Source organism: Eschrichtius robustus, chromosome 11 (genome assembly GCF_028021215.1).
Source record: "Eschrichtius robustus isolate mEscRob2 chromosome 11, mEscRob2.pri, whole genome shotgun sequence".
Classification (NCBI taxonomy): Eukaryota; Metazoa; Chordata; class Mammalia; order Artiodactyla; family Eschrichtiidae; genus Eschrichtius; species Eschrichtius robustus.
The window spans coordinates 88,857,822-88,869,092 of record NC_090834.1 but is presented as its reverse complement, the minus strand read 5'-3'; the positions used below and the strand labels follow the sequence as shown (position 1 = coordinate 88,869,092).

The following is an 11,271-nucleotide window of genomic DNA, read 5'->3' as shown; positions in this document are numbered from 1 at the left end:
CTCCGCGCTCCGTGTCCGCGGACCTGGAACCTCGAACGGGCGCGAAAGCCACTCGGAACGCGTGCATCTCTGTATGTGCTTATCTCGCATTCTTGTCTTTTTTCTTTCTTCCTCGAGCGGCCCGCTGGCCACTTTCAATCTTAGTTTACCAAAAGGGAAACGCCGAAGAGGGGACTCTCTAAAGAATGACTTAGAGGCAACCCAGCCGCCTCTCCAAGGAGAGGTGTTCACTGAGAGGCTCTCCCCGTCCCCGACGCTGGCCCCTTTAAGAAGCCAACTCAGTCCTGCTGCTGCGGCGGCTGCTGCGCCGGCTGCTGCTGCTGTTTGTATCGCTAATCCCCAGGAGCCCCGTTAAAAAAAAAAAAAAGAAGAAGAAGAAGAAGAAAAAAGAAGGGGGTGGGGGTGGGTGCCGGGCAGCTGTCTCTTTAAATGTGATTTCCTTCTATTGTATTTGAATCGTGATCAGGAAAAAGGAAATGAAACCAGAGACAGAGGGAAGCTGAGCGAAAATAGATCTTCCCGAGAGAGGAGGGAGCCGGGAGAGAGAGGCGCAGTCCCCTCCCGGCCCCCAGGCCGCCGCCCCCTCCCTGCCCTCGGCGGCTAGCTGCGCGCCGCGACCCGGGCCGAAGGGGCGAGGGGCGGCCGGACGGTCGCGCACTATTGCCGTGGGCGGCGCGGAGCCGGCGACAGCGCGCGAGCCGAGCCGGACCGGGCGGCGGCGGCGGGACCGGGATGGAAGGTTAAGTCCTGAGCAGCAGCGGCAGCTGCAGCCGCCCGGGGCAGGCTGCGCGCCCCTGTCCCCGCCTCGGCCGCGGCGCGCGGCAGCCCGGTGATTCGCTCTCTCTCTTTGGCGTTTGAAGGGAGCGCGGTGACTGTCCTTGAGCGCGGAGGGGCGAGCTCGCCGCCAGAGCGCCGGAGCAAGAGGAGGCGCAGGAGCGGAGGCGGCGGCGCGCGAGCATCCGAGGGGGTCCGAGCCCCGGCAGCCGGCCAGCCCCGCGCCACAAAGGGAGCGCCCCCGCCGCCTGGCACACCACCTCCCTCCCCAATGTCCTCGGCCATCGAGAGGAAGAGCCTGGACCCGTCTGAGTAAGTGCGGCGCCCCTGCCACCCACGATGTCCACGGCCTCGCGCCCCGGGGCGGCAGGGTGGCGCGGGCGGCCGGCGAGAAGGCTCCAGGTGCGCGCCTGCAGCGTGCCCTTGGTTCCCTCTGCCTTGCGCGGGGCTCCCGCATACTATCGGGTGACTCCGGGGACACTGGGAGAGGGGCTGGGCGGCGGGCGGCAGGCGGCAGGAAGACGGGGTCGACCCGGCGCCGCTGCGGGCCCCTCCCGGCTACCTGGGACGCTCCCCAAAGCCACTGCGGGCCAGAAAGTTTACACCGGAGCAGGCAGAGGGGGAGGTCGGAGGCGCGCAGGTGCAATCCCGAGAGCCTTCAGGACTCGATTCTGCTCCTTTCTCCCCTCTCGTTCCTTCTTGGTCCCCTTTCTCTTTGTCCATTTGGTCCTGGAAAGGGGGACATTACAAGTGGAGGCCTCCCGAGTCCCCGACGGCCCCCTTCCCGGTCCGCAGGTGGAGCGGCTGCCCGCAGCGCCAGGGACCGGCGGGTGAGGAGGTGCGAGAATTCACCTCGGAGCTCACTCAGGCCTCCAGAGACTTTAGAGCAGCTAAACACGGAGTTAATCTGGATACACGTCCCCGCCTCTCCCCTCGGGGTCCACCGATGGGGACCTTTGAACCTCGAAAGTTAGTGCACCATTTTGCGTATAGGTGAATTTTTCTGGGGAGCGGAGTCTCACGGCTTTTATCACAGTCTCAAAGGGTTTGGAGTCTGGGAACCGGAGCTCTAATGAACTGCATTTGTTTTCTGAGGCTCTGACTGGTTTGAAGTATCCCCTCTTCCCAATGTTTACCTCCAGCCCATTCCTTAGTGTTAAGACGGGGAGAAAGGGTTGTTTTAAGATATCATTTAGCCGTCAGCGCAAATGCCCTTTTAAGATTCATTAGCTGTCTGGTTTTGAGAACATTTATTCCTTTGAAGTCCCCATCTAATCCTTTGAAGGGATTTGTTACACAGACCAAAGGAGCTGGTTAATGACTTGTCCATTTGTGCTTTTAAGAGGCATTTGTTTTGTTTTGTTTTCTTTTCTTTTCCTGCTTTAAAAGAATTGTGCTTTCCTGATTGAAGTACCTCCTCCTCCCAATTTCAGTCTCCTATGGTGTTTATATACCTGGGTTTTACCCTCAGTTACCAGCATAAAAGCTCAGCGTGTTCTCATAAAACACAGGAAGTACCATGATCTAGTGAGAATATAAACATCACTATTCAATCTTGAAGGTTCAGATGCCAGTTCTATAAGGAGTCTTGTTTGTTCTAACAAAAACCCAGCTTCCTTAAATTCTCAGGAGAAAGATAACATTCCTTTTTAAAAGTATATATCTACGAAAACACTGGGTTTAAAGGGTGGTTTGCTCTTTTTTTTTTTTTTTTTTTTTTTTTTTTTTTAACAAACCGAGAATTACAACTTAGCCCTGAGTTTTCAGAGCCTGGGCAAGACCATAGTAATACAATAAGAGAGTGAATTGGATGAATTACCTTTGAAAGGCGCCTAATGCTTTTTCGATCAGCAGAACTCAGTCACTAAGCCTTTTATTAGAAGATAAATCCGGAGGTTTCAGTTCCCTGAAGGAAGTGTTCTCTTTTCAAAGTTTGTGCTTTTTCACTGAGATCGGAAAATTGAAACATCTTTACCTCATAACACAGCAGGCACCTACTGAAGGGTGTTCTTCTCCATCCTTTGCACCACTATTTGCCCAATGCAAACAAGCTCTAATTGGAGATGGACCAGCTAGCTGAGAAATTACTGCAGCACATTTTTTCCTTATCTCTCTTGGAAATTGTTGAGAAATTATCCCAGAAATCCAGGCCAAAGTGTGTTTAGGTGTAATATTCAGATAGGCTCTAGGAGAATATAAAATATTAGAGAGTGAATCCCACTCAGTTATTGGCTTGGAACATCCACCAAAGATAATGTAATATTATCATTAATTATAGAAAGATAGAGCCAATATCTTATCCTATCCTTTCCTATCTCATCTCAGGCCATCACAATAGCTCTTTTGCTTACCATTTCTACTGCGGACCACTATCCTACCAGAAGCTTCATTGTGTACATACTTGGGTCAGTGCAGCTGAGGTCCGTCTGATCAGCATCTCCAAATTACACACAGAAATTTGCCAAGGCATATGCAAATGAAACATTTAGACAGAAGGACAGCCAGAATTCACAGACACAGAGATTTCCTCTACTGTGCCACCAGTGGCCCCTACCGCCTCCCTGTGGGTAACAAGAGCAGTTCATTTTAATTCCAGGCAGTTTTGCACCAGCTAAGTGCAAATTCTCTTCTTTCACAGTTGGTTGGCAGGCTCAGCATCAGGGCATCCAGCAGTGTTGAGGTTCCATGAGTGTTTCTGAAAGCCTGAAGTAAGACCATGGGCTGTGGAAAGGGAAGAGATGCGATTCTGAGGTGATGCATGTGAAAATGCTGGTGTTTTATTTTTCAGGAGGGAGAATGGAAGTCTTTATGTATAACCCGTGGAAACAAAGGAAAGCAAGCCAGGCTTCAGTGAATTCTTAAAACTATTCAAAGTCTTGAGATTTTAGGAGAAAACTGGTTTGGGTTTTACATTTCCCTGTTCTAAAAGGAGATCATCTCACAAAGGACCCTCATACTTGATCTACAAAGTGTGGGCTCAGTTTCAGTAGCCCTAAATATTCACAGGGAGGTATGCACATTACAGACAGAGTCACCTGAAGCTGTCAGAGTGTGTTATCAACACTGATTCCCTGAGCCTTGTCACCCCTAGGTGTAAAGGACGCTGAGTGCTGTGGGCACAGGCCAATCAGGACACAAGGTCACCTGGTAAGTTAGCGTCAGCTGGAAATAGGAGACACAGATTTATACCCTCAAAGTACCGAGGGGGAAACTCCCTTTGGGAATTTCACAGTTGGAGGCAGTTCCATTTTTCAAAACATAATAGATTTTTGAAAAATAGATTTGTGTTTGAGTGAGGTTCAAGAAAGCACTTGTTAATTGTCACAGATCAACAGGTATTCTGCTTTTCCTGTGTCCCATCTGGTGAGAGAATCATTTCTCCCACTCCCTTTATTTTCTTTTGGCAAATTATGTTATTTCTTTTAAAATGTAAAACAGAAGTATTCAGATTCCAGTTAAGCAAAGTGAATTGGAGACACTGTATGACATTGCAGTGAAAGAACACACATCACAAGCTCACTCCTAACAATTGCCTGGATGGAGATTTCAGAGTCTAATCAACTTCATCCAAATCAGTTTTGCTGCTGTAAAAATGTTCACGTGCAGAAAGTTCTGTTTGATGTCCTTTATAAGTTTAACAGTGGCCTTAATTAACACCTGAGATTTTTCTCCAAGGATTCATTCAGTAAGAAGGATGGGATGTGGAATTTCTATTAAAAGATAATAATAATGAGAATTTCTATTATATCCTGATGGAATTTTTATCTTGGAAAGAGAAAGCAACCTAAAATAACTTGGGGTCCCTTTCTTCTTTCTTCCTTCCTCACCTCTGCTTTTGTGCAGTTGGGAAGGGTTTGAGGCAGGATGGCACGGAGATTCAAAAGGGAATTTGCAGATTCTTAGCCCTCTAGGAAGTCACTGTCTTGGCAGCAAGCAACTCCTATAGTCCTGGGTGCCTCCTCTGGGTTTGGGCAGTGCCGTTGGGTCCTGGGTATGCGAGGAGGAAAGAGGAGAGGTGTGGAGGTGGAGTAGGAGGGGAGAGTGAGATAAAGAAGAGAGACCACAGGTGCTGAGAAAGTGGGGCTGGACTGTGGGTAGGGGTGCAGTACCACCTGCAGTTGCCTTGGTGCCTCTTGGTGCCCAGCACTTGCTTCTTCCGGGATCTAGGATGTAGGGTCTAGCTCTCTCCTGTCCTAACCCAAGGCTGGCAGGGTCTCTCTGCAGTCTGCCCTAGGTATATGTTGTCCCCTCCTTTCTCCTATGTCACCTACAGGCAATTGAATGAGGTTTCCTGTTGGGCACAGCATGACTCCTGACCCCTCCCCCGTGCTTGTCTCCCCAAGATGAGGTCATCCCTAATGCTTGGCCTTCTTTCCAGGGAGCCAGTGGATGAGGTGCTGCAGATCCCCCCATCCCTGCTGACATGTGGAGGCTGCCAGCAGAACATCGGGGACCGCTACTTCCTGAAGGCCATCGACCAGTACTGGCACGAGGACTGCCTCAGCTGTGACCTCTGCGGGTGCCGGCTGGGCGAGGTGGGCCGGCGCCTCTACTACAAGCTGGGCAGGAAGCTCTGCCGCAGAGACTATCTCAGGTACTGTCCTCGCTGCCCTCCTGGGGCTGTGGGTCTGTCTCCCCCAGTGCCTGCCTCTTGCCCCAGCGAGGTCAGGCTGGGTCTCAGCTGCCCGATGCAGGGAAGCAGTCGGCCTTTCTTCCTGTTCGAGAAACATGTTCTCAGGGATACATTCCTACATGGTCAAATTCTAATACTTTAAAGGCAAGAGAGTGATGAACACAAAATTCAGAATAGCGGTTCCCTCTGTGGGGCAGAAAAGGGGAGAAGGTTGGGGAGGAAGGCACAGGGCGTGCCAAAGGAACTGGGAGCTTTGTTGTTTCTAAGTTTGAGTGTGGGCTCCTAGGAGCTCATTTAATGCTTCAAAATATACCTATAGGTTCTAAATATTCTTTTGTAAGATTCCAATATTATGTGATGAGAAATTTAAAAATAGAAAGGATGATCTCGCCATGGCACTCCAAGGATTTGACGGAAGGCCCTGAAGTCAGCTGTAGGTTTGAGCCCCGGCACCACTGCTTTCTAGCTCTGTGACCTTGGACAAGTTACGTAACCTTCCTAAGCCTCGATTTCCTCATCTGTAAAATGGGGATAACAGCGATACCTACTTCCAAGAAGGGGTGGGAATTAGATGGGGTGATACATGTAAAGTGCTTGGCTTGGTGCGTGTGTATGAGGATCAAATAGATGTTAGCTGCTCATGACATTTATCATTAGAGTCTTTTCCGATCTAATGAACAAAGAAATGGAAGAATGGAAAGGCAAAATAGGAACTCTAGAACACCCAGTGAGACAGGCACTGAGGACATCTTGGATGCTCTGGGTCATAAGTTTGGCTATGTGAATTTTCCAGCACTCAAATGAGTGCCTTTGCCCGGAATGTTCTAGCATTTCCAGTTTCATATTAGCTGCTGCAGAGGTAACTCTGTGCCCTCTGCTGTCAAATCTGCTTAACTGTGTAGCTGTCAGATTTTTTGCCATCTTCCTGTGGCAGAGGGTCTGTGGAGCATGCAGCCCTAATACATTAGAACCACCCAAACCAGGGAAGCTTGTTTAGACTCCAGTGCCCTTGGCTGCCAGGCCAGCTCTTCCTCCCAAACCTGCCCTCAGAGCATTTTACATTTAAAAAAAAAAATGCAGGCAGTTCCATGGTGAAGGAAGCTTATCTGTTCACCCAGAGACTGACAGAGGAAGCTTCCCGCCCCCCAAATTTCCTGATTAAGTCCTTGCAAATTTGGTGGTTCAGAGAAAAGAAGTCAGGTTTCCAAGGATCATGATTTTAATTTTGGTCAATTTTTTATTAAGTAACAAGAAAACAGAACTGGGATAAATAGAGACCTGATTCTGCTCGCTATCAGTTTGCCAAGACAGTGCAGAAAGCAGACGGGTAAATGATTCCCATTGGGCCCCCTGACTACATCCCTGTCAAATCATTTGAATCTTATTAAATGAAGTACAGATAGAGTAAGGTCAAAAGAGCCCGGGCTTCTCCCTATCTCTGCGGTTTTTATATAACATTCAAGAATAAACCCCGTGCTGCCTGGGCTTGTTAATCTCTTGCATTTTTAAAAAGGAGAGAAAAAAAATAGTCTGGGAGAACCCAGTGTTAATTAACTTGTGTCCTGGTGACATGAAATAATTCTTCTCCCTGCTACATTCCTAGGCAACATGTTAATTAACTCTGTGTTAGTGCAAGCGTTTCCAGCCATCCTTTCATATTTATATTATTGTCATTAAAATGGGCAGGAGGAAGCTTCAGACATGACACCTCTTGACAGAGGAGAAAAATCATTTCTTGCTGCAGGCATGGCCCTTTAGCCATGGACTTGTTTGCTTGCATTCTTAACATATCTGGCAGTGTCTTTGCAAAAGGCAAGTTGGAGGAGTGAGGAAATGGGTTCTATGATGGGGTTCAGTCCTTCTCCCCCTGCCCACCCACCCCTGCCCCAGGAGAACTTCTCCCCCTGAGGGTTTCCAATGTTTGACTTGCCTGTTACAGCCCCTTTCAGACATTTAGCCTCAAATATTCATGAGACCCCCATGCAGAACCTAAATAAACCCTGTGCTATTATGCTGTTTTCTTGGGAACCGAAGAGTAGCTGTTAATATCAGTGCCCAGCCCAGATCCCCTCGGATCGCTTTTTACCAATTTTGCTGTGCAGTGCCTCCCCACCCCTAAGTGTTTTACTTTCAACAGCCAGCACCTGTGTCTGTTAAAGCCAGAAGTGTGCCCACTGCCCACCCCCCATGCCCAACAGACCTGGCCTGGTGGCTGGCACTGCCGGAGACCAAAGTCCTGCAATCTTGCTGGGAGCCAGGGCCGCTTGGAGACATAACTTACACCCCAGAGTCCCCGTGCAGTCAGGCTGAAGCTTCCCTCTGAGGGACTTGGCCCGAGCGTGCAACTTTGCTTGCCTTGCACCCCTTCTGTCCGGCTTCCCTTGCCACCTTACCTGTTTCCCCTGATGACACATCCTTAATAAATCCTGGTCTCAGGGTCTATTTCTGGGATATCCAGCCTAAGGCACCAATTCTTGGTGCCAGAGGTGAACGCTCAAGTTAGATGTCAAGTCCTGGCTTATTTTCACTATTAGTGAAGTCCCAGCAAACCAGAGCTTGTAAGGGCCTTCAGAGGCCTTCTCTTCCAGTTCTCTTGTGTTACAGCTTAAGACACAGAAGCCAGGGCAGAGGATGTCATTGGCTCCGGGGCACCCGGCTGGTTAGAGGTGATGCTGGGACCTGAACTTGTCTCCCAAATACAAGTCCTTCATCCTTCCCTTCATTAGCTGCCTGACGTGTGTTGTAATTTACCCCCAACTTCCCTTTAATAAACGCTCTCCTTCCGTAAGGGTCACACACCCCAGGTGGTTGGCTTCATTCCACGCACACTGTTTTGTAAGTCACTTGGGCCCAAACTCAACTTACTGAACAATCAGGAAATCAGAACTGTCTTTCCACTCTGTGACCTCCAGGGTGGCAGTTCCCTACAGCTCCACCATCTGCTGCCTTGGGATAAAATGTTCTCCCCCAGTAATGAGTTTGCTCCCAGGCGGTGCCTTGAAAACACTCAGAGCTCTTCAAATCGAAAGCGGGATTCAGAGGGAAATTAGCTGGCCTGGCTGTAACCATGAGTTCTCTACCCACAGACCACGTCTTCCCGGTTCCATTAATTTTGTTCATGTGTTTCAAAATTTGTCAACTGCCCTCATCTCCCCTAGAATCTCTCAGAACGTACCAGTTGATTCTCTGCTATTCTGAAGTTAATAAGAACTTCCGAGAAGAACAGGCATTCACCTAAACCTGCCCTGAAGGTTTTCCGTGGAAAGGACCTGCTGACATGCCATGTAATCAGGCGTGTGGGAAAATGACTTCTGGCAGCAAGACTGGCCCTGTTGGAATACCCCCAAGATGTGTTAAAACCCAGCCAGCGTTGGCTTTGCCCTTGAATGCTGGTGCTTTGACATGCTGCGTCCATCCTTTAACAGCCGGGTGAGGGGCACGCTATGATCACTGCCAAGCTCAGAGGAATCAGAGGTCTCACCAGGGTCACTCAGGTACTCAGGGCCAGTCCTGGCTGAACCCAAGTCTTCTGATTCCAATGCTTGTGTTATCCCACTCTTCCGGGCTGATTCTCAAACTTCAGCCTGCATCAGAATCACCTGGCCGTGCTCAGGACCACACAGATGGCTGGGCCTCACCCACAGAGCATCTCAATCATGAGGGCCTGAGTGAACATTTCTAACAAGTTCCCAGGTGATGCAAATACGGCTGGTCCCAGGACCACACTTTGAGAACCACTGCACTAGGCTCCACCATATTGCATCTCCCTCTTTGGCACTACATATTGCTTAATATAAGTAACCAGTCAACTGAGACTTAGGAGAGTCTTGATATCAATGTCAGAAGAGAAGTTCCTCCAGAGACTCATGCCACTGGGGCAGCGAGGATCTCGAGTTAAGATCTTCCATTCTATGCGGAGAGATGGTGCTCACCCTCCAGATCTCCGGGGCACGATTAACTACACCACGTGTTTTCGGTTGAACTCCCTCTGTCTCCCAGAAGCTGGGGTCCCAGCGAACAATCATGTGGAGGTGGACTTGGTACCTTTGAAGGAATTCAAGACCAACCCTCCCCGTGGGTGGAATTAGTGGCTGTTGATGTGATAGAATTTGGGAGCCTCAGAAAGATGCCCATTTCATTGCATTCCTGGTCAGTTTCCTCTCAAAGGGGCCCCTGGGGTTTACTCCTGCTCCTCTTCTAAAATGAAAGTTCCCCTGGGAAGAGACACACAATCCATGCCTAACCTCTGAAATCACTGAGAGTCTTCTCCACAGAGGTGGGGCCCGGGGCAACCTGGAGGCGTGGAGGGTGGTGGCAGCAGGCAGGGAGAGAGCTCAGAAAAGGGACGAGTTATGCCAAACACAAATGCCGCAGATACGGTCTCACCCCAGAGGACCCACTTCCTTCTAGGAAAGCCATCGGTCTGGACCCAGCTCTTCCTTGCTTCCCGACGTCTTGGGAATCCAGCCTACAGCATGGAACCCATCCTCAGGCCCTTTCTTCCAGTATTATCTGTGCCACTGTCTCTTTAGCTCTTCTCTCTGTTTTCTCCCCAGGCTCTTTGGCCAGGACGGCCTCTGCGCCTCCTGTGACAGGCGGATCCGTGCCTATGAGATGACGATGCGGGTGAGGGACAAAGTGTATCACCTGGAATGTTTCAAATGTGCCGCCTGTCAGAAGCACTTCTGTGTGGGTGACAGATACCTCCTCATCAACTCCGATATAGTGTGTGAACAGGACATCTATGAGTGGACTAAGGTCAATGGGATGATATAGGCCAGATGCCCCCAGCATCTCTGGAGAGGTGTTTCACTGAAGTCACTGTCTCCGTGGGGTCTTCACTCTTAGGCATTTGGGGGATTTGAGGGTGGGCTGAGACATTTCTTAGGGGATGAAAGACCCTAATTGGACACCAAGAACCAATACACAGCATCCAAGTGACATAAGGCAAGGGGGCAAAACTTAAACGTGACAAAATGACTGGCCTTGAGGGAGAACTTATGGACAATGGCCACAGCCTATGGGTAATAACTGACATGATTAGCGAGGGAGAGAGTGTTGGGGGCTTCTGTGCCGTCATGATAGAGCTTCCCATCTACAGATGGGGACTTGTTCTGCCAGGACTTGTTATGTCTTTAACCCTTGAAAACTAGAGATGTGCAATTGATTTCTTTTCTTCCTGGCTTTTATGAGAACCCTGTCCAACCACTGTCCTCCACACAAGGGAAGGACAGAGAGAAGAGTGGCCATCCTTTTCTTCTTGGCCACCTTCCCAAGGCCTTAAGCTTTGGACCCAAGGGACACTGCATGGAGACAACATTTCAGTTGAGAACGAAAACTGCAACTTTTAACCAAACAATTCTTTAAAGCAATGCTGATGAATCACTGTTTTTAGACACCTTAGTTTTGAAGTGAGGAGTTCCACAGATTGTTTCTATACAAATGTAAATCTAAAAAAAAAAGTTGTTCACCTATTTTATTATCTTAGATTATATCAAAGTATTTGTTGTGTGTAGTTTAAAAAAACTCTGAGGACAATAAAAATGACTGACTAAAACGCAGTGTTGTTTACCTGGTAATGACTTACAATTTGGGATGGCAGGAAAAAAATGTTTTTTTATATTGTAAAGGAGAAGTAAATAAGCAATTTACTTTTAGGTCAGATAAAAACAAGTTTACGGCTAGGGTTTATATGAGGCAGGCACGTTTCTATATTACTAGCAATTAGTATCTAACGGGTCATCATGTAGCTCAGAGGGATGTAGAATAATTAGATTGCTATTGTAAAACCTGCATGTCACTTCAGCATTGTATAGAGCTAACAGAAGGCAAGATCTTTGCCTTTGGGAAACCTGTAACCTAGG

The 11,271-nt window shown here is 49.0% G+C and overlaps 1 protein-coding gene across 1 annotated transcript; it reads left to right on the top strand.

Moving 5' to 3' along the window:
- The first annotated feature begins 967 nt into the window (after nt 1-967).
- LMO2 (LIM domain only 2) lies at nt 968-10,961 on the top strand. Its single transcript, XM_068556337.1, has 3 exons — nt 968-1,086; nt 5,153-5,368; nt 9,964-10,961. The coding sequence occupies exons 1-3, from the start codon at nt 1,046-1,048 to the stop codon at nt 10,181-10,183; spliced, it is 477 nt and encodes a 158-aa protein (XP_068412438.1). The 5' UTR covers nt 968-1,045; the 3' UTR covers nt 10,184-10,961.
- Nucleotides 10,962-11,271: the final 310 nt, after the last annotated feature.

Excerpts from the sequence above, each read along its gene's own strand:
- LMO2 (XM_068556337.1), top strand. The coding sequence starts at position 1,046 with ATGTCCTCGGCCATCGAGAGGAAGAGCCTGGACCCGTCTGA. Across the intron at positions 1,087-5,152 it reads AAGAGCCTGGACCCGTCTGA|GGAGCCAGTGGATGAGGTGC; the intron begins GTAAGTGCGGCG and ends CCTTCTTTCCAG. Across the intron at positions 5,369-9,963 it reads TGCCGCAGAGACTATCTCAG|GCTCTTTGGCCAGGACGGCC; the intron begins GTACTGTCCTCG and ends TTTTCTCCCCAG.